Below are 25,973 nucleotides of genomic sequence, written 5' to 3'. Positions count from 1 at the left end.
TCTTATCCATATAACTTTAAATAAACAGTTGTTGCTGCAGCCTTTACTGCACATGTAACAAAACAGTTCAAAGTGGTAGGCTCAGGCCTTCTCACGTGGGCAGACTGAGAGCGAGGTCTAACACCCATCCACACTGACCATCACTATCGATGAACAGTCCCATCATCTGGTTTTGGGGCAAGTGCCTTACCACACGAAGCCATCTTGCTGGCCCAGTTCATATATTATGGAACATATATTTCCTTGTATTTTTTTTTTCTTTTCTTTTTTTCGGAGCTGGGGACTGAACCCAGGGCCTTGCGCTTGTTAGGTAAGCGCTCTACCACTGAGCTAAATCCCCAGCCCCTGTATTTTATTTATTTATTTTTTTTTTGGTTCTTTTTTTCGGAGCTGGGGACCGAACCCAGGGCCTTGCGCTTCCTAGGTAAGCGCTCTACCACTGAGCTAAATCCCCAGCCCCTGTATTTTATTTTTTAAAATATCTATTTTATTTCTTATAATAATGTGAGTGTTTATTTGGGTCTACCACAATCCTAACTGTCATTTAAGATCTACTATGTGGCCAAATTCATACAACTACTTATGAGATAAAATTTTATAAGACCCAAATACAGTGACTGCTCTTGTAATCATAGGCAATAAGCCAGAATAACATGAGAACCTCTGAGAAGGCAACGGTGGCTTAGCTTAACCCTCAAGCTCTAAGGCAAACTGATCTTGATCCTGTACGTCACGTTCACAAGCTACACATCTAACAAGTGTACTGAAAGGGAAGCCCTCTCTCTCCCTCCACAGACAACTAGATAGTGGTTGCCTCAGCTGCGACTCTGAGGGATGATTGGTACAGAGAGGTGATGCTATAGACCGTACGGAGGGATGGCTTATGCACTTTGTAAGGTACTGTCACAGGAGCGTGCTTCTCCCAGTAGATTGCTAGCTCAGTCACTATTTACTATAAGCTGGTTGAACTCTTCATGTAACCCTCTAGGTACAGATTCTCTTGCAAGTCAAGAAAGTATCTGGATGTCTCTGTCTCTCTAAGAATGCTTTTCAAAATAAATAAATAAACGGAAGGGGCGGGGCTTGGGAGATGCCGTCTTTGGGAAGAGTGGGCCATGTAAGCAGGAGCTGCCCTTGATCACCAGAACCCACACTAAAAAAGCCAGCTACGGTGGTGTGCCTGTCATCGTGGGGGATGGGGGAGTGGATCCCGGGGGCTCTGTGTCAATCAGTCCAGCCTACTTAGCAAGCTCCTAAAGAACAACGCCTGAAGGTGTTCTCTGTCCTTGTCCTCTAATGTGCACACATATTCTGCCAGTCCTCAAACCTGTTTGGAATTAGAAGCTCAGTCTAAATCGTCCTGTCTCACTGGATTGCTGAAGCCACTCTTCCAGTCGCACTGCTGGGAAGTCGCAATGCCACTGTGTTCTGTGTACACGCTATTCTCCATTCCCACCCTAAAAACCTCTGGGATGTTTGTCCCAAGGTTACACGGTTCTGCTGCACACTCTGGTGTGGGTCTGCACATCCCCGTCAGCACGCATGCTGTCCAGGAGCAGGGCTTTATTCTGCTACTGCTACGGCCAAGTGGCCCTGCTTCCCGATCTGCATCTTACTGGACCCAGCCGCCAGGGTCTTGAATGAGTGTAAATCTGCCCTGTTCCTCTCTGTTCCTCTGTGCATGCTTCGCTCTCCTGCTTCCACCTCTCCTGTCCCTCCCCGTCTCCCTCTCTGTCATTTGTTAAAGACTTATCTAATTTTCTGTGGTGAGTGTTCTGCCGGCAGGTATGTCTGTGTGTGCCCCTGGAAAGAGTTAATAAGCGGAGTTACATGTAGGTGCTGGGGGCCAGGCCTAGGTCCTCCGGACTGGGGAGTGTTCTTTACCACTGAGTCCCTCATCTTTGGTTTCCAGCCTGGAGTACAGAGCCTTCTGCCTCTTTAGTGCAGGCCCCAGGCCCAGCTCACTCCCCACTTCTTGGTCTTTCTCAGTAGAATCCTTTTCCTCATTTATGAAACAATTTACTGTCAGGCCTCAAGGGACATCACTGCTTAGAAACCTTTTTTCTGTGCCTGGTTTTCCTGGGTCCCCTTTCCTTTCTCCCTCGTGGGCGGAGTCACAGGAAGGTGTAAAGCAGGCAAGGTCCTTGGGAGTTCCCGGTTATCTCGTCAATCAGACACTTTAGGACAGCTGTCCCCAGGACTTTCATCATCCTCTCTCACCTTCCACCCTGACCGCCTAGTAAACTCTTGCTCAGACCGCCTGGAGCAGTTCAACATACCAGTGACAGACACTTCCACCGCTGCTGCATGCACAGCAACCCCCTTTAGTCACAGGTGCCTGGCTGCTGGGTCCCTGCTGGGCCATCTTGATTCTTACCACAAAGTAATTTTTCCATTGCTAACTTTAAGCCTCTTGTATTAGCCCTGTAATTCTTAGCAACTGATAGGACATCGATTTCAGTAAAATATATACTAAGGTGTGGATTTTGACTCACTCCAGTAGGGTCACATTCTAGCGACTTACTCTGTCTCCAGGGTTAAGCAGTGGCTCATTCTTACTAGTCAGCTTACTGAGCAGAGTATAAGCTAATTTTAAGCTCCGACTCCAGAGTTTGCCTAAAACAAAACAAAAGCAATAAGCAATGTTACGCTGTAAAAAACTGAATATTAGCACTGAATGTAGCGAGTACATGTCCTATCACAGACTTTCTCTATTGGTAGATTCAGTTTCCAACTGTCAACTATTTAGTGCGATTCTGCCAGGAACACCACAGCTTTCTCTCAAAAAACAACCTAAATCCGTTTTTATTTACACAAATACGATTTTATTACAAAAACCAGTCAGCAAAAAGGCCATACTATGTGTATGTTATATGCATGCATATGTACACACCTGTAGAGTACGGTACCATATATCACACTGCTTTTCCTAAGTAACACTGCACTGTGGCTGTCGTCTTACGATTTAAAATGCTCACTAATGACATCATTGAGTGGTGTGTGTTCACAAGATGAGTTTTATCTCCCACAGTTTACTTGGGAGGGCTGGCAACAACAGAATGGGACATCCACTCAGGCCATACCACCCCTCATGTGTGGAAGCTACGCTCACACCCAGCCCTGGTGTTCTCATAAGTAAAGAATGCTGCTGAGAAAGAAAATGATAGAAGAGAAGAGAGGGGCACCGTGTCTGAGTGGGAAGGCAGGAGAAAGCATGCGTAGAAATCAGAGTCCACTGTTAACACCCACAGGGGCTTCAACTTCTCTGTGAACATTGTATCAAAGAAGAGCCACAGGTGCCCTTTGGCTCCTTGAACACCTGGCTCGTGGAGCGGCTGGCAGGTAATGAATGCTCGCATGTAAATACTGAGGAGCAGGTGCTGTGCGCACATGTGTTAACTGGGACACCTGAGAAACCGTAAGAAAAAGATTAAACTTCACACACAGTTTTAGCCTGCTTTAAAGATCAGTTTCGGGTGTTAGTACACCCACATTTCCCAGCAGAATCTACCTGTCATGAATGATGCTTTGTGAGCAAGTTAGTCTTACCTCAACAATATAAACTCTGAGACATCAGCATAATATGCCATGTTAATGGGACAAGAATGAAAAAGCAGATCATCTCAAAAGGTGGGTGAAAACTAGATTATTCACAATTTTAAAATGTCGATAAAATATTTGAGCCCTTACTAGGCATGGAAGGAAACAAACTTCCTTATGCGATCAAGAGTACCATTAAACCCAGCAGGAAGTATCGCAGTGATATCACATGCTGAGGCCTTCCTCAGAGAGCAGAGGCAAGGTGGCAACATGTGCCTTCAATGTCAGACTGACTACATCAGCAGAGCAAGGCAGAGGAGGTAAAACAGCTGGAAATAAAACAGTTGTTTGCAGTTGCTATGATCATGTACCTTTTGAGTCTTTTATAAGTGAATTTTGTAAGGCTGACAGATTTACCAACATAACAAGGCCATACAGCATAAAAGCTACAGTACTATTCATATACTTAAGAGTTAAGTGTCACAAGAAACATAAAAGAAACAAAGTTATAAATCATGGGCTAGTAAGATGGTTCAGTGGGAAAAGCCCTTGTCGCCAAATCTGACAACCCAAGTTCAGTTCCTAGAAGCCACAAGGTAGAAAGAAAGCAATGACTTCCACAAGTAGTCCTCTGACCTCTGTGTGAATGCCACAATAAACATGTGCACACATGTGCACACACGTTAAAAAAGGAAAGACCTGTAACGCATTATTGACAGGAAAGCCTCACAAATGCAAAGGCGTTCACTCCCAAAAAGATTCAAAACTTCAGATTCAGAGACACCTAACAAGCTGCTTCCAAAACAGACCCTGAAATACATGGAGTGCAGACAGCTAAGACAGCCTCGGTGACGAGAGAAGATGCTCTACACTGTCAAAACTTGTCATATAAAGCTACGACAGATATCGAGAGTGTGGTCATGCCATGTGTGGTGCACGCCTTTAATCCCAGCACTCTGGGGCAGAGGCAGATAGATCGCTGTGAGTTCAAGGCCAGCCAGAGCTACAAGTATGACCCTATCTCAAAACCAGAGAGAAACACAAATGGAAGCCTGCCATGGGGGTGGATCTGTGTGCTTTACGATGTGCGGCAAGCATCGTGTGCTGTGGCACACGGAGAGCAGTGAGGTATGTGGGAGGCAGGCTGCCTTCTGTGATACTTGCCATAGGTGAGGGTGCAGATGGCTTTCCCCGATGTATCCAAGGCAGTCAGGCAGGGGGCCTTAGGCTGTGTTGTGCCCCACAGCTGCAGTGCAGCCAACAGAGTTGGTGGCCCCGAAGTCCCCACTGACAGAGGTTCTCCCTTCAGCACAGCCATCTGCTCCCCCTCCGGCTTGGGCTGATTGGGATCCGGTTGCTGAACTACAAAGTAACGAAACAGCTCACAGTACCATGTACACATCTGCTTACTAGCGACTGTACTTTATGATTTCACTGTAACCAAAATTTAAAAAAAAAATTATAATATAATCTGCCCAGAGTCACAGACGGATTAACCAAAGGACTAAAGCAAGGTTAGTTATACACAATAATTTTGAGACAAAAAACTATTCACCATTCTGTTCCCCACAACCTCATATGATGAAGGTGACCCCAAGCCATTTCTACCTTCCTCCATTGGGATGCCCTCTGACATGGTGGAATTCCGCAGCTCCAAACAGGGACAGGAAGTCCTGAGAGCCCAAGAAACTGGTCCTTGAGACCAGCTCACTTAGACCAACTGGGCAGAACCATCTCTGCAGTTAGGCATCAAAACCACCAGCACTGGGGGCTCGGGAGACTACCAGGGGGGTAAGAACATTGTTGCTCCTAAGTCTTGGATCCACTGGCTCCGGTTATGTTTCTGACCCCCACAGGTATCAACCACACAAATGATACATACACACACATGTAGGCAAAACATTCACACATTAATAATTAATAATTAAGTAAACACACTGGCATCATTCAGGAGGACAGCACAGAAGTCTATTCCTAGGGGTTATGCAATCAGCTGTCACAGTGTTCGACAAATCTGCTCTCTAGGCTGCAGGCATTGAGTGGTATTCACCTCCATTCTTTTTTTTTTTTTTAAGATTTATTTATTTATTTTGTATATGAGTACACTGTAGCTGTCTCCTGACACACCAGAAGAGGGCATCGGATTCCATTACAGATGGTTGTGAGCCACCGTGTGGTTGCTGGGAATTGAACTCAGGACCTCTGGAAGAGCAGTCGGTGCTCTTAACCGCTGAGTCATCTCTCTAGCCCTGGTATTCACCTCCAAGTGTGAGGTCCTGAGCTCCTACCCTGGCCAGGGGGGGGAGGAAGACTTTCCTTTCCAACAGCTATGGTGTAAACAGAGAAAAGAAAGCCTGCTGGCTCAGCATGATGGCAGCCACCTACAATCCCAGCGCTGAAAAGGCTCGGGAGGAAGACTGCAACTTTAAAGCCAGCCTAGAGTAGGGTGAGTCCACTGCCCCCAAAAGGCTGACATCCTGCTTTAAAAAACTTACGTACTGTGAACTCTGAACTTAAAAGGTACAGCAGTCTCCTTACATAGGACGACCAGGTTCTGAAAACAGACCTCATGCTCGGGGTAGAGGAGACGCCTATGCTGGCAACACTGCACAGAGGCATGGTAGTGAGGGTCAGTTGTGTGGTGCCTGTCGTCTACACACACACACACAGAGACACACACACACAGGTGACACACACACAGACACACACACACAGGTACACACACACACACACACACACGCACAGACACACACACACACACACACACAGGCACACACACACACACACACAGACACATACACACACACAGACATACACACAGACACATACACACATACACATATACACACACATGTACACATACACAGACATACACACAGACACATACACACATACACATACAGATATACATATACATATGCACAAATACATAGAAACATGCATACACACATGCATGTGTGCATAATACACACATGCATGCACACAGAAACATACATGCATGCACATAGAACACAGGCACATATATATATATACATACATATATATATATATATATACACACACACACACACACACACACATGCCAGCACTGGCTTCTTTCTGTGCTCAATGGGCTATTTCTTACTCTTACTAGTTTTCTTTAAAAAAATTTAAAGTCTGCACCCTTTCTTTTCTAAATATATACTCATTTATAAATGAGAGGCTAACATTTGGAAAAGAAGCCAAAGATAAGTTAAAAACCAAATGCTTTAAAGCCATGGGATGACAGGTAGTTTGGACTTAGTGTTTACACCAAAACTTAAATAATCTACAATGAAAATTTAAACAATCTAAATTCAATGAAACATTGGAAGTATTTTTATGAGGTGCTCACCAGCAGACTGAATGCAGAGATGCTAAGTCACCTCAGTTTCTACACACAGGAAGCAGTCAGTGTGGCTCCACACTCACCACTGCACATGGTGACCAGTTATTTTACTGTGTCACCACATGTAGTGACTCACGGGAAATGCACATTTGCCTGTCTTCAGACTTTCTGGCCACAATGTTCACAAAAACATTCAAGACCAAGTCAGGGAACTCTACCTTCCAGTAACTCCTCAAAATCATCCACAAAAAACTCCTTCAGAGGAGGGCGTTTTGGCCTCTTCAGGGTATTCAATAGCTGCTGGATTTTGGAGGACACTCTGCTGTTCACAGGCACACCTGTCAAGGGGAGAGCAGAAAAAGACTGTGTCATACCATAACCACTAGAGCACACACCAGGTGTGAGGTTTGATGACCAGCTGTTCAGTGGGGCACACACCAGGTGTGAGGACTGATGACCAGCTGTTCAGTGGGGTACACACCAGGTGTGAGGTTTGATGACCAGCTGTTCAGTGGGTCACACACCAGGTATGAGGTTTGATAACCAGCTGTTCAGTGGAATACACACCAAGTGTGAGGTTTGATGACCAGCTGCTCAGTGGGGTACACACCAGGTATGAGGTTTGATGACCAGCTGTTCAGTGGGGCAGACACCAGGTGTGAGGTTTGATGACCAGCTGTTCAGTGGGGCAGACACCAGGTGTGAGGTTTGATGACCAGCTGTTCAGTGGGGCACACACCAGGTGTAAGGTTTGATGACCAGCTGTTCAGTGGGGCACACACCAGGTGTGAGGTTTGATGACCAGCTGTTCAGTGGGGTACACACCAGGTGTGAGGTTTGATGACCAGCTGTTCAGTGGAATACACACCAGGTGTGAGGTTTGATGACCAGCTGTTCAGTGGGGCACACACCAGGTATGAGGTTTGATGACCAGCTGTTCAGTGGGGTACACACCAGGTGTGAGGTTTGATGACCAGCTGTTCAGTGGGTCACACACCAGGTATGAAGTTTGATGACCAGCTGTTCAGTGGGGTACACACCAGGTGTGAGGTTTGATAACCAGCTGTTCAGTGGGGCAGACACCTGGTGTGAGGTTTGAAGACTAGCTGTCAGTGGGACAGACCTACAGATCCAGCCAGCTGCTGGTCCTATCAATCATTTCAGACTGTGCCAATCCATTTGACAAGCATTTACTGGATATCTTTCAAGAAACAGGATTTGTTTTAAGCCAACAGTTTACAAAGTAATCCCGAAATCCTGTGGGGAGGAGGGTAACTCCATGGCCCTTTCAGAGCACTTGTCAAACTCATTGCATGGTCTTATCAGAATATAATCTATGGATACTTGAGAGATGGCTCAATGGTTAGGACACTGATTGCTCTTCCACAGGACCTGGGTTCAAATCCCAGCAAATTAAAACCGTATGTAACTCCAGGAGGATTCACTAACCTCTTCTGGCCCCTGTGGGCACTGTGTATACATGGTGCACAGACATTACATGCAACAACCAATAATATACATTAAAAAATAAAAGAAGTAAAATCTCAAAAATTATTTTTTTTCCTTTTTTTTTTTTTTTTTCGGAGCTGGGGACCGAACCCAGGGCCTTGCGCTTCCTAGGCAAGCGCTCTACCACTGAGCTAAATCCCCAACCTCAAAAATTATTTTTAAACAAGAATGTAATGTACTTTTCCTGTTCTTCTGCAGAGGACACGTCTGACAGCAGCAGACACCTAAGTCAGTGGTGGGAACGTAGATGCTTCTGTCAGGCAGACACCCACACAACAGGAACACCAATGGTGTCTACTGTGGCAGAAATTCTTCCTTAACATGAGATTTATGTCGACATGTAATGAATTTAATGTGAATTAAATTAAGTTTAATTTAGTTTACAATATTTTAGTTCAGTGTAAGCTAGGGGTGGTGACACACGCCTTTAATCCTAGCTCTTGGGAGGCAGAGAGGCAGGTAGATCTCTATGAATTTGAGGCCATCCTGGTCTTCATAGGGAGTTCCAGGCCAGCCTTGGCTACATAGTGAGACCCTACGTTAGAAGAGAAGGAGGTAAACAGAGAAGAGAGGGGAAGAAAAGAAGAGATTTTCCAGTTTAATTTTAGGTTTAAGAAAAGTAAATTATTAGGGCTGAAGAGATGGCTCCATACTTGAGAGCACACTGGCTGTTCTTCCAGGACTCAGGTTTGATTCCCAATGCCCACACGGCAGCTCGCAAACATCTGCCATCCCAGTCCTAGGGGCTCTGATGCCCTCTTCTGGACTCTGTGGACACCAGGCACACATACGGTACATATATATGCAAGCAAAACATCTATACACGTGCGCGCGCGCACACACACACACACACACACACACACACACACACACACACACACACACGCTGCAGTATGTATACAGGTATGGGGCCATTAACGGGAGCATGGATAACCTCTCAGTGATCTTATTGTCGGGGAGAACGACTCTTCTTCCCACAGCAGCCCTTGATTGCTTCTCAGCTATGAGTGGGACCCTTTCTCTTTGGGTATTGTGTCAGAACAATGACAGATAACACACTGCATGTCTCAGTAGCTGTTCTACTGTTGTGGAAGACACCACGACCATGGCACCTCATAGAAAAAAAAGCACTGAATCAGGGGCTTGCTTACACTTTTAGAGACGTGGCTCTAAATCATCACAGTGGAAAGCAGACAGACATGGTGCTCAAGTATTAGCTAAAACTCTACACCCTGATCTGTAGGCAGCAGGCAGAAGAGAGACAAAGCCACACCTCTTAATCCTTCTCAAACAGTTCCACTCCCTGGTGACTAAGCACTCAACTAGCTGATGGGGCCATTCTCATTCAAGCCAGCACACTGTATAACAGACAACTGAGAAAGACCACACCCTACTACACCGGTTCCATCTTGCTCCTCCTCTTAAAAGACGACATTTGCATTGCTGTCTGGTCATCCTTCCTGGGCCCTATGATGAAGGAGCACAGCTGCAGTTGTGATTTGGGATCTTCTTTCTTACACAGATGATATCCTTTGACTTTTCTTCTCCACTTAACATCACTTGGGAAAGCACTTTAACAGAGTGCACGGGCCTCTACAGTGTGAACCGATGACCTTTCCTGAGCCAACTTGTGAGGCTTCAATGATTTGATATAGTTTCTAATACAGTGCTGCAAGTATGACTGTGTGCACTTCCCTTTCCTTAGTTTTGCAGGAACAGGTTCAGAAAAAAAATCCTAAATTGTTTTATCTGCTGTGTTCATCTCTTTCCCTGTTGTGACGAAATACCCGGATGAAACCAAATCACAGGAAAAGGATTCATTCCAGGACGGTTTACCAGGATACTTCCCACATTAGTGAGGGACCCTGACCAGCAAGAGCTTCAGACAACTGGCCTCACTGAATGCACAGGTGAGAAGCGGGGGGTGAGAGGGGCGAACCCTCGGTTGCCTTCTCCTTCTACAATCCAGGACGCTAGCTCATGAAACAGTGCTTCCCAAAACCATTTGCTCACACACATGAGGGCTGATTTATGAGTTTTCTGTTCTGTTCGGGGACACAGAGAGTTGTCTTTACGCCAGGCCTACAGCTCTGACTGCTCCCGCCCTGAGACCAGTTTTACAAACACGAGCATCCTCAGCTTCGCTCTTCCCAGATTATCATGAGCGTACATTTTTAGGGTAAGTTTATATTATGACCATTTAAAGTTCCGTGAATTTCTCACAGGGATCATATGATGAATTTATATTGAGTAATTTTAACTGGCCTTTCTGTGGTGGCTTTGTATCTTGCTACTTCACTGAAGTCACTAGTATGTCTGTCTGGGTCGCCTGCTTATCCTTTGGTTTTGCACATCTGTGGACAGACTTCTGTTGATGTCTTCTGTTGGTTTTTCTTTGCTTCATTTTCCTGGCGAGGGCTTCCACGGGTTGTTAATCAGAGGCGTTGCTACAGTAGGCATTCTGGCTCTGCCTCATCCATCTGTCCTGATCCACTCACAGGAAACTATGAACTAGCCTTTCCGAGAGCCAGCCTTCAGCCTGCGTCGCTCTGCTGTTTGTCCTCCGTGTGTGCTCCTCCTGTGTTTAGTGTCTCTTTCCTCCTGCTCTACATTTACCTTGGTCTTCTTTTTCTACTTAAGGAAAGTCTTAGAACACTGAGCCTAGGCATTTTTATTTTATAATATTATTATTTGAAGCTCTAAATTCCCTCACATCATTCTCTGAGTCTGCATCAACCTCAAAGGCTGCCAGGGATGTGAGGTGCGGTACCCAGCTCACTCCGAGTGTAGGAACTTTCCACGGTGGCCTATTTCCCTTCTCCTTCAGAATCGGGAAGGGGCCTCTTTCCTAGATACCACCGATCACTCTTCTACACGATGTTTTTCTATACTGCGTTCCCTGCACACTGGTTTCTATTGATTTGCACAGAAGACCATAAATGACATGATTAGCTAGAAAAGGGAATACACAAAGGCCACCTGAAATATCACAGAGTCCTGCCCGCTGTTGTTTCAGAAAAGAGAGAGATGCCTTTCTTACCATCTGCGGTCTCCAGCATGTTCCTGCCGTGCCCTCGAGGAACACCTCGTACAGAGGCCATCTGTGGACGCTCGAAGTGTGAGTGTTCCACAAGCCCAGTGGTAACATCGGGTGGGGCGGAGTGCGGATCTGGTTTTTGAAAAACATAACCAAATAACAGTGATTAATTCAACAAGCATTAAGTTTCCTTCCAAACCTGTCAGTCTAAACTTTCATTGTCTGTGCTCTAAGCAGGGAATGAGGTGGCTCAATACGTCTCCTCAACTGATACAGACCTCGAACGACCAAGTATATCAGAAGTACTCAGGAAACTTGCCTCTTAACCGTGCTGCTCAACAAGACTGTAGTTGGAAAGTTTCCCTGAAGGAAACAAAACTTAATTTGAAATAAAACTGCTAATAAATGCTTTTTGTTACATTATGAAAACCAAACAGCCTTCTAACTTCCCTTCTAAGAAGAGCACTGGCTGCTCTTGCAGGGACCCGGGTTCAGTTCCCAGCACCCACATGGCAGCTCGCAACTGCCTGTAATGCCAGTTCCAGGAGATCCAATGCCCTCTTCTGGCCTCTGCAGATACTGCATGTTCATAGGGGTATATGCTGGCAAAATAATCATACACATAAAATAAAATCTTTTTTTTAAAAAGAGGGACAAAAACAGTCAGGCACTAAACATGCCTTTAATACCAGCACCTCAGGAGCCAAGGGCAGATCTCTCTACGTTCAAGGCAAGCCTGATCTACATAGAAAATTCCAGGATAGCCAGAGTTACATAGTGAGACCCTGTGTCTGCAATTTTTTTAAAATTAAATACAAAAACTAAAAGTGTCTCATATGCTAGTTAAAAATTTTCTGCAATGACATAGATGTACCATAAGTGATGTACACCTATAAGTCTAACTGTCTGGGAGACAGAAGGGTCACAAGTTCAAGGCCAGCCTGTACAGTTATAACACAACCCATCTCAAATGAACAAAATATTTTCTATATCAAGAGGCCACAGTCAACTTAATATATATATGATGTATAATCAATTAATACTTTATTTAAGACAGATGCATAAGATATAACTTAAATTATTCCTTTCATTTTATTCAACATAATTTTTTTGTTTAATTTTCATGAAACAGGACTTTGACCTGTTCCAAATACTGACTATAATTTGCTATTGAATTTTCATTACTGTTGGGCCTACTGCTATGAAAGAAATTCAGAAAATAACTATAGATTGCGGCTACGTGGCTCACTCGGGGCAGCGAGCCCGTGTGGTGAAGGCTGGTGATCTGCAGAATTTACATTAAGTGTGCTCCGTGTCTCCCTTAAGACTCTGATGCTTCAATTCTGATCATCTATCACTTCATTAACCTGGATAAAATTCAATAGCGATCTGAATAGGTAGAAAGAAAATATAAAGGAAAAAACATACACTTGCTATTTATATAACAGAATACTCATTTTTGAAAAAAAGTTTTAAAACTTGAGTGGCAGTTTTCACAGCCCTTGAAAGGCCTGCTGATGAGCAAACTTTAAAGTTCGACTCTCAGGATGACCTTCCGGTTTATAAAGAAACATCCCTGTGCTTCCAAACCTAGCGAAAAGAGGAATGGTTGTAAAAGTCTATGTCAAAAGACAGTACCTTATATTCTATAAAGTATATACCCCCTACATCAAAGTAAACTTTGCTTTTCCAAACTACCACTGTAAGCACTGCTTCTGAAGATAGATGTTTTATATTTGTCAAAATGTTTGATGTCTTTATTTCCTCAATCCAAAAACTGAAACTAATACATGAAATAACCTTTACCTAAAAGGTTACACTTCAAATTGTTACTTGCTGTATTGCTCTTCCTAGTTTTTCCTTCACTCAGTTAAAGAGCTAATTGGAGGGGAAGCGAAAATGGCTTTGTGATGAGGATGGGGCACACTGAGGATGCACTCGGCCAACAACCGAGGAGCTGTGTAGTTCAGAAATCAGAGAACCAAAAATCTGGGACGTTTACACACCTTGCTAGTGAAGCATTCCTAACAGAAACTCTGAAATGTCCCAATGTGCTGCTCTAAATTTCAGATTTGAGATTAAGGAAGTTAAATCTGAATTTAGAAATCAAATCAAGAGTCGATGAGATGGCTCAGTGGATAAAACCACTTGCCGTGAACTCTGACCTCAGTTCAGTCCCTGGAACACATAATAGAAGGAAAGAACTGACTTCCACATGCACACCGTGGTACATGCCACACACGTATTCATGTGAACGAACACACACACACACACACACACACACACACACACACCCTGAAGTCATTCTGCAGCCTCTGATCTCCACCCACACACCTCCCACACACATGCACACAAAATAAATAACTTAAAATGTGTTTAAAAGAATAAATGTAATTGAAAGAATAAAAAATAAGATTGAGAAATCAAGCTAACTGCGCTTTTCGGTTATCCAATAACATATAAAACTACGTGCGCAGTAAGGTCTTGGAATCCAAGTTGGGATTGGCTGTTTTAACTGAGTAGAATCGATCAATGCTAGGCCAAGCATGTCAGAAGAGAAAGGGCCCTCCCAGCACGCCTGCAGAAGGCAGGACGGGTCTCCCACCAGCACAGGCAGCAGAGCCACCTTATGATACCTACAGCCACATCCCCTACAGAGAATGAACACACCGAAGCTAGCCATAGCAGAACCACTGAGCTCTGAGGCTGTGTCTGCCGGATGCTGAGAGCCAGGGCTAGTTTAGCATGCTAAACATGATCGAGGAGTACCAGCTTGGCCAGGACAAGCCTTTCATGCTGTGTGCTGTAGGGTCCTGCACCCCTAGAAAGAGCCTGAGACAGCAGAGTCAGGAAACTGAGCATTACTCAGACGGTTAAGAAGGCGATACACACACACACACACACACACACACACACACACACACACACACACACACACACACACACGAGAGAACCCCACTAAATAAACAAGCAAATGTAGAACAAAAACAAACAAAAGCCTCTAGAGAAACAGGAAAGCAAAGTAATAGCTACTTTCCCGCTCCAGGCTGTCAAGATTCCTTGAGGAAATGTAGCCCACAGCCAACAGCCACACAGGAAACAAGCAAGCCACAGACACCCGGGAGGCAGCTGTTCTAAGGGCTGTCTCCTCTTGTGGCCTGCTACATGCAGCTGCTCTGTGGGCAAGAAGCGCGATGTGGCAGAGGAACCTCGAGTCTCCCCAGGACACTCGCTGCAGTGGAGAACAGATGTTCAGCAGATTACAGGGACTGTACAGGGACTCAAGAAATAAAAATCAAAGAGCCACACTGACAGGCCCCACAGAGGATGTTGAGACAAACACAGGCTACGAAGAGAAACCCCCACCACTCACCCCTAATCCAGCCAGCACAGCAGACTCGACAGGAAAAGAACTCAGAAGACCACCTACCGTGGCCTGCAGAAACCCTTACTGCCTCCCCAACTAGTCCTGATACACCAAAAATGCTCGCCACCCCAGGTCCAGCAGAATAAAACAAAGAGGCAGCTTCCCCACTAATCAGTGAGACCTCAGGCAAGCTGTACTCATTCTTTTTTAAGGTCCTGGGACACAGATGTCGATGGGCCTCACACACCCATACAACTATTTACATACTGGGTTTCAAACGGCTCAAGGCGCCTTTCTAAGACTTCTGACATCCAAGAGCTATCTGGCTGAGAAGACTGCTGTATCTTTAGGACTGGACTGACATCTTGTCTTTAGGAAGACTACAGGAAGAAAGATCAGACTGAAGCTATAGCCTGAACCCCCCATATCAGGGTCTGTGCACAGGACAGCAGATAGCCCTTACAGTCGCGTATGCAAAGCCCCAGGGAAAAATGGTGATTAGAGAGCCAGGCGCAGGATGGCCAGCACAACCACCTGGGAAACAGAAAAGGACCACAGGACATCAAGAGACCAGCATGTTGCTGAGGATGGGGACACACCCCACCAGTCTGCCAGGCCATAGGATTATAAAAGTGCTTCTGTCCCTAAAAGACACATCCCAGATAAGAAAGAGGTAGATCTGGATGGAGACAACAATTTAGCAACAGAGACATTTTGTTTGCCCTAATCTCGGTGCCAAGCTATCTGAGTGTGACCCCATTGTGATCAAATGTGATTATTAAAAGCTAAAAGCCAGCTGATATCTCAGGCAGACAAGGCACCATGTGACAGCTGGCTCATGACCTCAGTCACTTGACAGTGGTCCTCTGTCCCGGACAATCCTGACCCTTCCCGGTGGGCGGGGCTGGGCGGCTGTTACTGACCTATGTGGGCGTGGGCCGTGAGGCCTGCAAGCGCAGTGGAGGCACTGGGAGCAGCAGCAGGTCTCCCTCCCGGGTGGGATGAGGTGGAGGATGCAGAGGATGAAGTGGACGAGCCCTGAATGACCCTGTCGAGCCAGGGCTCGATGCCGGAATGGCTCTGGAGCAGAGTGGAGGTGAGTCGCCCAGGTCGCCGTAAAGAGCCCTCATCTTCTGAGGCAGATGACGTGTCTGTGATTAAAATAACGGTGACAAGCATGATGTAGAGATGGGTCAGGAGAGGGAAAGGATCTCCCACTTGTCTCCAGGCCCGAAGCACCATTCCACTCCGAGTGGTAAGTGGGCAGCTCAGAAGTCACCTCACTCTAGAAAGGCACATAAGAAGTCCTGCTTCTGGGAAGTGATCCCGTAAGACCCAAGGTCCCCAGAGAGGTCCTGGCCATGGGACGTCACGCACAAGGAATGGAAACAGCCTTTGTCCTCTAAACCTAAGAAGTCCCAACTGTGATGTGCACTGTGAGGGTCCAGCACTCACTGCTGCCCATCCACATGGACTGGCACCACATCCACATATCAGCATCCCATAGGTGCCCAGCCACAGCCCGCACCTCATGTCCTTGCCTGCTGTTGCTATGGGAGACTGTGGCCCTGTCTACTTCTATGTTCACAGGGAACAGAGGAGAAGTCACTCTGGAAAGAAGTCCATCCTCAACATAACCGCTTCAGCTTAGAAAACTGTCTGTGATCTAAAGTCCCATCAAGTCAGCATGCCTGCATTTTGTTATGAGCTTATAGTTATTAAAAGGGTGTGTGTCTATTTTTACTGTTGGCTGGTGCCTATAGCTTTATTAGCAGAAACAATAGTGAGACCCAATATCTGAAGACTTCCCTCAACCATAAGTCTTTCTTTAAAGGGAAGAAGCACCCAACCGAAGCCACCAGGTCACCTTGCAAATCGTGTATGTTTGCTCTTTACTGTTTTAATAATTCCAGATGTGTCAAGTCACCAATCATTGTCAGCTGTTTTTTTTTTTTAACTTGGTAACACGAGGGGCAGCTGTGGAGATGCATAGATGTGAAGCCACCAGACGTTGCACCTTACTCTGGTTTAATAGGCCATTAGAAAGAAACTTCATGATAAAATATCCCCAAACTCTCCAAATAAGCATTTTAAATGGTCAGGTTGGAAACAGGACAGACTGGGGACAGAGGTGGGCAGAGGCAGGGGCAGGGGCAGGGGCAGGGGCAGAGGCAGAGGCAGAGGCAGAGGCAGAGGCAGAGGCACAACAGATCAAGGGGAGAAATTAGAGTAATTTTAAAATCCAGTTCGAGAACTCTGCACATTCCACTAAGTGTCTGGTTTTGGTTTATGTCCTTATTTAAAAAGTAAAGTCCATACAAAAACCCTACTACAATACAAATATCTACCCGGGTAAGAAAAATACCCCGGAAACTATGAATTGGTAGGTAAGGACTACACACGCATGTAAACAATTTTTAATTTCTTTTTTTTTTTTTTTTGGTTCTTTTTTTCGGAGCTGGGGACCAAACCCAGGGCCTTGCGCTTCCTAGGTAAGCGCTCTACCACTGAGCTAAATCCCCAGCCCCCAATTTTTAATTTCTAAGTTTCTCAAACCTGTACCACAGGCTATAAGGGTATTCCAGTTCAGTGAAAACAAACATTATACCACTGGGCCCATGCCATGCTCATGAGACTCTTTCGGACACCATCTCTCAGTACCTGGAGGTGTATAGGTTTCCACGGATGAGTGCACAAGGGCAGACCGTCTCTTTGAAGGCATGGGCATCTTCCTCTCCTTGTACTTGGCCAGAGCTGCCTGCACGGCTTCCGTGTGAACATCTGCACAGCAACAACAGTAGCAGTGGGTGGTTTACTACAGTGGTCACAGTCTGCTCTTATGTTTGCTCACCCAGAGCAGAAAATAAATGCTCTGCCTGCCCACTCGCCGCTGTGCCTCAGACTGTCTCTCAATATCACTTTGCTGTGCATTCCGCTTCTGAACTTGATAAATACTTCTAGCTATAAATTAAAAAAAGAAAAAGGCTAAGGACTTCCAGAGGTTCACTGGCCGGCCAGCCTAGCTAAGCAGCAGGTCAACGGAAGGTTCACAAGCAAGCAGGCAAGCAGGCAGGCAAGCAAGCGGGCAGGCAAGCAAGCGGGCAAGCGGGCAAGCAGGCAAGCGGGCAAGCAGGCAAGCGGGCAAGCGGGCAAGCGGGCAGGCAGACACATTTTGAAAACAGTGGCCTCTAGTCAGTGTGAGCATCTAAGCACATCAGGAGGGTCCACTGAGGATGTCTCAGTGTTCATGAAACATGTGCACCAGTCAGTTCACCTATTGTGTAAGAAAAATCCAGTGCACTGTGATTAAGGAAGACATCCAACATCCATGCCTCCACATACATGTAAGGGCATGCACGCCTGAACATACGCATGCACGACTCAGTAGGTGAAATGCTTGCACATCACATATGAGTCCCCGACTTCCAACCCCCGGTGCCATGTAAGCCAGGCGTTTTGGTACCTGACCAGGCTGTTTGTCCCCAAGATGGAAACAAATGACCAGAAGTTAAAGGCTACGCTCTACTACACAGTAAGTTCCAGTCCAGTCTGAGCTGCATGAGACTGAGAACACGTCCCAAAATAAAGAGGGGTGGAGAAGATGGACCAGCAAGTGAAGGTACTTATGACCACCAAGCCTGGCATCTTGTTTGATCCCTAGAACCTACAAAGTAAAAGAAAAACTGACTCCTGTAAGCTGTCTGAGACTTCCACATGTGCACCATGGCACGTGTGCACCCACACACATAAACAATGCACACACCAACGTACGCAGGCACGCACGCACACACCCACACCCACAAAGCAAAACTGTTTTTAAAAGTAAACCAAAATCAAAGTAAATTTAAATATTACTTAAATATTTATATAAAGCATTGCGAAATAGTGGGAAATTTTAACTAAGTGAGAATTTAAACTATACTAGTCATATAGCTACTCCCATGTACACAGACATCGCTGAGTGGTCTGGAGCTTCTGGTGGAGAAGTGGATACAGACAGAAGCATGCTGTCCTGGTAGGCAGGAGGGGACCAGAGAGAGGGCTTAGTCAGTAAAGGGCTTGCACTGCCAGCATGAGGGTCTAGAACTCATATTTAAAAAGCATCTAGGAACGCTTATACTCCCAACGGAGAGGTAGAAGCAAGATCGCTGGACTCACTGGCCAGTCAGGCTCGCCTACTTGGCAAGTTCACAGCTAAAACAGAAAACGAGGAAAAGAAAAAGAGGGCACATGCACATGCACACACATGTATATATACACGTCTACACATGCATGCACATACATGCACACACATGTATACATACACATGCCTATGCACACACAAACTTTGCATACAAGCAATATGTAAGAAAAGTGAGACATCAAAATGGATTATCTCAGCTGTGCCTAGTGGTGCAAGGCTTTAATCCCAGCACTAGGGAGGCAGAGACAGGCAGATCTTTGTGAGTTCGAGGTCGGCCTGGTCTACAACTCAAGTTCAAGGACATCCAGGGCTACACAGAGAAGCCCTGTCTTGAAAAACAAACAAACAAAAACAAAACAAAAAAACCCTACCTCTAGATTCTGTTTTCTTAGACAATATGATGATATCAAGCAAAAAATAACTGCTTCTTTGGTGGACATTCTAACAGAGAAAATCCAACCAAAAGCCTTAGCAGTCAGAACACGTGTCTTGCTGCTGCCCACCTCCTGCCCCGACTCACTCCTGCTGCTGCCCACCTCCCGACCCCCCTCACTCCTGCTGCCCACCTCCTGCCCCCACTCACTCCTGCTCCCACCTCCTGCCCCCACTCACTCCTGCTGCTGCCCACCTCCTGCCCCCACTCACTCCTGCTGCCCACCTCCTGCCCCCAATCACTCCTGCTGCTGCCCACCTCCTGCCCCCACTCACTCCTGCTGCTGCCCACCTCCTGCCCCCACTCACTCCTGCTGCCCACCTCCTGCCCCCACTCACTCCTGCTGCTGCCCACCTCCTGCCCCCACTCACTCCTGCCGCCCACCTCCCGCCCCCACTCACTCCTGCTGCTGCCCTCCTCCTGCCCCCACTCACCCCTGCTGCTGCTGCCCACCTCCTGCCCCCACTCACTCCTGCTGCTGCCCTCCTCCTGCCCCCACTCACCCCTGCTGCTGCTGCCCACATCCCACCCCCACTCACCCCTGCTGCTGCTGCCCTCCTCCTGCCCCCACTCACCCCTGCTGCTGCTGCCCACCTCCTGCCCCCAATCACTCCTGCTGCTGCCCACCTCCTGCCCCCACTCACTCCTGCTGCCCACCTCCTGCCCCCACTCACTCCTGCTGCTGCCCACCTCCTGCCCCCACTCACTCCTGCTGCTGCCCACCTCCTGCCCCCACTCACTCCTGCTGCCCACCTCCTGCCCCCACTCACTCCTGCTGCTGCCCACCTCCTGCCCCCACTCACTCCTGCTGCCCACCTCCCGCCCCCACTCACTCCTGCTGCTGCCCTCCTCCTGCCCCCACTCACCCCTGCTGCTGCTGCCCACCTCCTGCCCCCACTCACTCCTGCTGCTGCCCTCCTCCTGCCCCCACTCACCCCTGCTGCTGCTGCCCACCTCCCGCCCCCACTCACCCCTGCTGCTGCTGCCCTCCTCCTGCCCCCACTCACCCCTGCTGCTGCTGCCCACCTCCTGTCCCCACTCACTCCTGCTGCTGCCCACCTCCTGTCCCCACTCACCCCTGCTGCTGCTGCCCTCCTCCTGCCCCCACTCACCCCTGCTGCTGCTGCCCACCTCCCGCCCCCACTCACCCCTGCTGCTGCTGCCCACCTCCTGCCCCCACTCACTCCTGCTGCTGCCCACCTCCTGTCCCCACTCACCCCTGCTGCTGCCGCCCTCCTCCTGCCCCCACTCACCCCTGCTGTTGTCCACCTCCTGCCCTCGCTCACTCCTGCTGCTGCTGTCCACCTCCTGTCCTCACTCACTCCTGCTGCTGCTGCCCACCTCCTGCCCCCACTCACCCCTGCTGCTGCTGCCCACCTCCTGCCCCCACTCACCCCTGCTGCTGCTGCCCACCTCCTGCCCCCACTCACCCCTGCTGCGCTGCCCACCTCCTGCCCCGACTCACTCCTGCTGCTGCCCACCTCCTGCCCCCACTCACTCCTGCTGCCCACCTCCTGCCCCCTCTCACTCCTGCTCCCACCTCCTGCCCCCACTCACTCCTGCTGCTGCCCACCTCCTGCCCCTACTCACTCCTGCTGCCCACCTCCTGCCCCCACTCACTCCTGCTGCTGCCCACCTCCTGCCCCCACTCACTCCTGCTGCCCACCTCCTGCCCCCACTCACTCCTGCTGCTGCCCACCTCCTGCCCCCACTCACTCCTGCTGCCCACCTCCTGCCCCCAATCACTCCTGCTGTTGCCCACCTCCTGCCCCCAATCACTCCTGCTGCTGCCCACCTCCTGCCCCCACTCACTCCTGCTGCCCACCTCCTGCCCCCAATCACTCCTGCTGCTGCCCACCTCCTGCCCCCACTCACTCCTGCTGCTGCCCACCTCCTGCCCCCACTCACTCCTGCTGCCCACTTCCTGCCCCCACTCACTCCTGCTGCTGCCCACCTCCTGCCCCCACTCACTCCTGCTGCCCACCTCCCGCCCCCACTCACTCCTGCTGCTGCCCTCCTCCTGCCCCCACTCACCCCTGCTGCTGCTGCCCACCTCCTGCCCCCACTCACTCCTGCTGCTGCCCTCCTCCTGCCCCCACTCACCCCTGCTGCTGCTGCCCACCTCCCGCCCCCACTCACCCCTGCTGCTGCTGCCCTCCTCCTGCCCCCACTCACCCCTGCTGCTGCTGCCCACCTCCTGTCCCCACTCACTCCTGCTGCTGCCCACCTCCTGTCCCCACTCACCCCTGCTGCTGCTGCCCTCCTCCTGCCCCCACTCACCCCTGCTGCTGCTGCCCACCTCCCGCCCCCACTCACCCCTGCTGCTGCTGCCCACCTCCTGCCCCCACTCACTCCTGCTGCTGCCCACCTCCTGTCCCCACTCACTCCTGCTGCTGCCCACCTCCTGTCCCCACTCACCCCTGCTGCTGCTGCCCACCTCCTGCCCCCACTCACTCCTGCTGCTGCCGCCCTCCTCCTGCCCCCACTCACCCCTGCTGTTGTCCACCTCCTGCCCTCGCTCACTCCTGCTGCTGCTGTCCACCTCCTGTCCTCACTCACTCCTGCTGCTGCTGCCCACCTCCTGCCCCCACTCACTCCTGCTGCTGCCCACCTCCTGCCCCCACTCACCCCTGCTGCGCTGCCCACCTCCTGCCCCCACTCACTCCTGCTGCTGCCCACCTCCTGCCCCCACTCACTCCTGCTGCTGCTGCCCTCCTCCTGCCCTCGCTCACTCCTGCTGAGGCTGCCCACCTCCTGCCCCCACTCACTCCTGCTGCTGCCCACCTCCTGCCCCCACTCACTCCTGCTGCTGCCCACCTCCTGCCCCCACTCGCCCCTGCTGCTGCTGCCCTCCTCCTGCCCTCACTCACTCCTGCTGCGGCTGCCCACCTCCTGCCCCCACTCACTCCTGCTGCTGCTCACCTCCTGCCCCCACTCACTCCTGCTGCTGCTGTCCACCTCCTGCCCCCACTCACCCCTGCTGCTGCTGCCCTCCTCCTGCCCTCACTCACCCCTGCTGCTGCTGCCCACCTCCTGCCCCCACTCACCCCTGCTGCTGCTGCCCACCTCCTGCCCCCACTCACCCCTGCTGCTGCTGCCCACCTCCTGCCCCCACTCACCCCTGCTGCGCTGCCCACCTCCTGCCCCCACTCACTCCTGCTGCTGCCCACCTCCTGCCCCCACTCACTCCTGCTGCTGCTCACCTCCTGCCCCCACTCACCCCTGCTGCTGCTGCCCACCTCCTGCCCCCACTCACCCCTGCTGCTGCTGCCCACCTCCTGCCCCCACTCACTCCTGCTGCTGCTCACCTCCTGCCCCCACTCACCCCTGCTGCTGCTGCTCACCTCCTGCCCCCACTCACCCCTGCTGCTGCTGCCCTCCTCCTGCCCCCACTTACCCCTGCTGCTGCTGCCCACTTCCTGCCCCCACTCACCCCTGCTGCTGCTGCCCTCCTCCTGCCCCCACTCACTCCTGCTGCTGCTGCCTACCTCCTGCCCCCACTCACTCCTGCTGCTGCTGCCCACCTCCTGCCCCCACTCACTCCTGCTGCTGCCCACCTCCTGCCCCCACTCACTCCTGCTGCTGCCCTCCTCCTGCCCCCACTCACCCCTGCTGCTGCCCACCTCCTGCCCCCACTTACCCCTGCTGCTGCTGCCCTCCTCCTGCCCCCACTCACCCCTGCTGCTGCTGCCCTCCTCCTGCCCCCATTCACTCCTGCTGCTGCTGCCCTCCTCCTGCCCTCACTCACCCCTGCTGCTGCTGCCCACCTCCTGCCCCCACTCACTCCTGCTGCTGCCCACCTCCTGCCCCCACTCACTCCTGCTGCTGCCCACCTCCCGCTCCTGTGCCTCCAGGGCTATGGACCTACCTGACCGGAACCGCTCATCCCTCGAGTTGGCCCGAGGCTTCTGTGGTTTAGCTGTAGGTGCAGTCAGCAGGGGCCCAGGGACTCTACTCTCTGTTTGCAGACAGGGGTCCACTCCTGAAACACAGTTTTACACATTGTGTAAACAATTTGCTTTTCCCATTATAAAAAGCCCCATTTAGGGCTGGAGAGATGGCTCAGTGGTTAAGAGCACCCGACTGCTCTTCCAGAGGTCATGAGTTCAATTCCCAGCAACCACATGGTGGCTCACAACCATCTGTAAAGAGATCCGATTCCCTCTTCTGGTGTATCTGAAGACAGCTACAGTGTACTTATATATAATAAATGAATAAATCTTTAAAAAAAAAAGCCCCATTTAAAACTGTGCATTTCCCTTATATGGCCACAGTGAATGCTGCACGGCTCCTAGTAAGGCTCTTCAAGCACAAAGAGCCTCTGGCTTGGGATCAAGTGCCACGAACAAGGGTCAGAGCAAAGTCCACATCCAGACCACCTTCTCTCCATATCACGAGACCTAGTCCAGCCTCTGGTTCATAACTGTGACGATAACTACTCCCCTGGGATACCCTTGGCAACACAACACATCAGTTTAAGTCTCACGTGTTAGCCACAGCTCTTCAGGAGCTGGTTCCTGCATGCATCCAGGCTGTTCCATAATCTAAAGTGGCCTGTGCTGCTGGATACCACTGTGGTCCACAGTGTCAGCAAACTCTAAGTGAGAAACAGCCCATCAGCCATCCTCAGTGCCTTAAATACAGGGGAAAGTGGAGAGGTAGGGAGTAAAACACCAAGAATAACACTGAACAACTTCAGAGCACGGAATGCTCAGAGGCCAGCAACCTGGTCTAGTGAGTAGCACCGCTGTGGGCTCTGTCTACAAATCTGGGACCAACAGAGCATGCCTCCTACTCTCCATCCATCCCCAGCCGATGGCTCACAGTGATAGCACCCCGACCCAGGATGCGGGACAGTGAGAGCTACCAGGGTACACAGTCACTGCACAAAGCCTCTGGTCTCATTCCAATCCTAGTCTGCTAACAGCTGCAAGGGCACAGAGCAGAACCTTCAGCTGAGACTCAGGAAGAGAGAGCTTGATGTCCTGAGCTTTGTTTGAAAATGCTCTGTAAGACCAGCCAGCGGACATTCCAATCTCACTGGCTCCTCCTGTCCTAACCACACCCCCAGACAAGCAGAGTTCATGCGGACATCCTGGGTAGGAACACAGCACTACCTGACCTCTAAGACTGGTCACACGAAGCAACACATCTCTCTCTGCTGTGCCTGTAAAGTCCAATGTACTAATTCCAGAACCAAAAAAAAAAAAAAAAAAAAAAAAAAAGACTTGTGAGGAAACAGGAAACAGAAGCAGATGAGCCTCCAACCCAGAAGCCGATGAGGGGACCCTCACAAGCCCCCAACTCAGATCTACTCCACTCTCACTGCATCCCCAAGTGCTACCCTCTGAGCTGCCCCAAGATGCACTGTAATAGGGGCTGTGGCACGGTCTAGCATGGCTGCTTATACAGCACTTGAGAAGGAGAAAGGCTGCTCCAGAAATCTGTGCTTACGTCTTCCAAATCTGAGCACATGCACACAGCACACAGGCACACACACATACGTGTACATGTACAGGTCTAGGACAATACTGAACAGTGGCCCTACTAGGCGGAAGAACTACTTCAAAGTTTCACTGAAGAACGCTTAGTAGTCAGGCATTAAGGATAAAGAAGTGGTACCTTGCACAGTGATCCATTTGATACTTTCCAAAACGGGGGTGCCCTTATCCTTCAGACAGATGTACTATCCCACAGAGACAACAAAAACCGATCTGAAATTACTGTACTCGGGGGAAGATGTCTTGTTTGTTTGTAGACAATGTCTCATTGTGTGTCCCTAGCTAGTCTGGAACCTGGACCTTGCTATGTAGACTTCACAGAACTCACAAAGATCCACCTGCCTCTGCCTCCTAAGGAATTGGAATAAAGGCATTATGGACCACACTAGGTTTAAGTTTGTTTTAAATTACATATATGAGGCACGGTATGTGTGTGTGGCCATGTGTGGCCATGTATGTGTGGCCATGTGTGTCCATGTGTGTCCCTATGTGTGTGTGTGTGTGTGTGTCCGTGTCTGTCTCTGTGTGTGTGTGTGTCCGTGTCTCCATGTATGTATGTCCATGTGCGTCCCTATGTGTGTGTGTGTGTCCGTGTCTCTGTGTGTGTGTCCGTGTGTATATGTCCACACATATGAGTTCAAGTACCCACAGAGGCTAGAAGATCTCCCTGGAGGGAGTCAGAGGCGACCCCCTGACATGGGTTCTGGAAACTGAGCTCAGGTCCCTAGGGAAGCAGGGCACGCTCTTATTTGTGAACTGCGTCTCCAGTCCCGGGAAGATACATGTTTACCTGCAGCAGGAGTCAGGAGGTAACGTTCCAGGAAGGCTGCAGGGGTTCACACACACGAGCAATGGGTGTTAAGTACTGGACCCTCGCACACGTCTCAGTGTGAGTTTAGGGAAAGCTTGAGGATTCTTCTAACCTAAGCAGACAGTTCACTCTAATTTGCACCTCCACATCTACCAGTAAAGTGAACATGATTTAGTGTTCATTACCGTTTCCATTTCCTGGCCTTTGAATTTCTTCCACCTATGT

The 25,973-nt window shown here is 49.5% G+C and overlaps 1 protein-coding gene across 4 annotated transcripts in view; it reads right to left on the bottom strand.

Moving 5' to 3' along the window:
* The window catches only part of Dip2a (disco-interacting protein 2 homolog A), an 89,483-nt gene that overhangs the window by 42,546 nt on the left and 20,964 nt on the right, over positions 1-25,973 (bottom strand). For 3 of the 4 annotated variants that reach the window (XM_039099077.2, XM_063279521.1, NM_001191564.3), the window contains 7 exons: positions 23,305-23,418; positions 17,482-17,601; positions 15,744-15,971; positions 11,457-11,585; positions 7,126-7,245; positions 4,705-4,902; positions 2,525-2,616 (listed from right to left, as the gene is read on the bottom strand). In XM_039099077.2, coding sequence (XP_038955005.1) covers positions 2,525-2,616; positions 4,705-4,902; positions 7,126-7,245; positions 11,457-11,585; positions 15,744-15,971; positions 17,482-17,601; positions 23,305-23,418 — 1,001 coding nt within the window. The remainder of the gene's footprint in view (positions 1-2,524; positions 2,617-4,704; positions 4,903-7,125; positions 7,246-11,456; positions 11,586-15,743; positions 15,972-17,481; positions 17,602-23,304; positions 23,419-25,973) is intronic. The other variant, XM_063279522.1, reaches the window with a different exon arrangement.

The sequence above is a fragment of the Rattus norvegicus genome, chromosome 20 (assembly GCF_036323735.1).
Source record: "Rattus norvegicus strain BN/NHsdMcwi chromosome 20, GRCr8, whole genome shotgun sequence".
NCBI lineage: Eukaryota > Metazoa > Chordata > Mammalia > Rodentia > Muridae > Rattus > Rattus norvegicus.
Note: the sequence above shows the minus strand (reverse complement) of the source record. Positions and strands in the feature narration are given on the sequence as shown.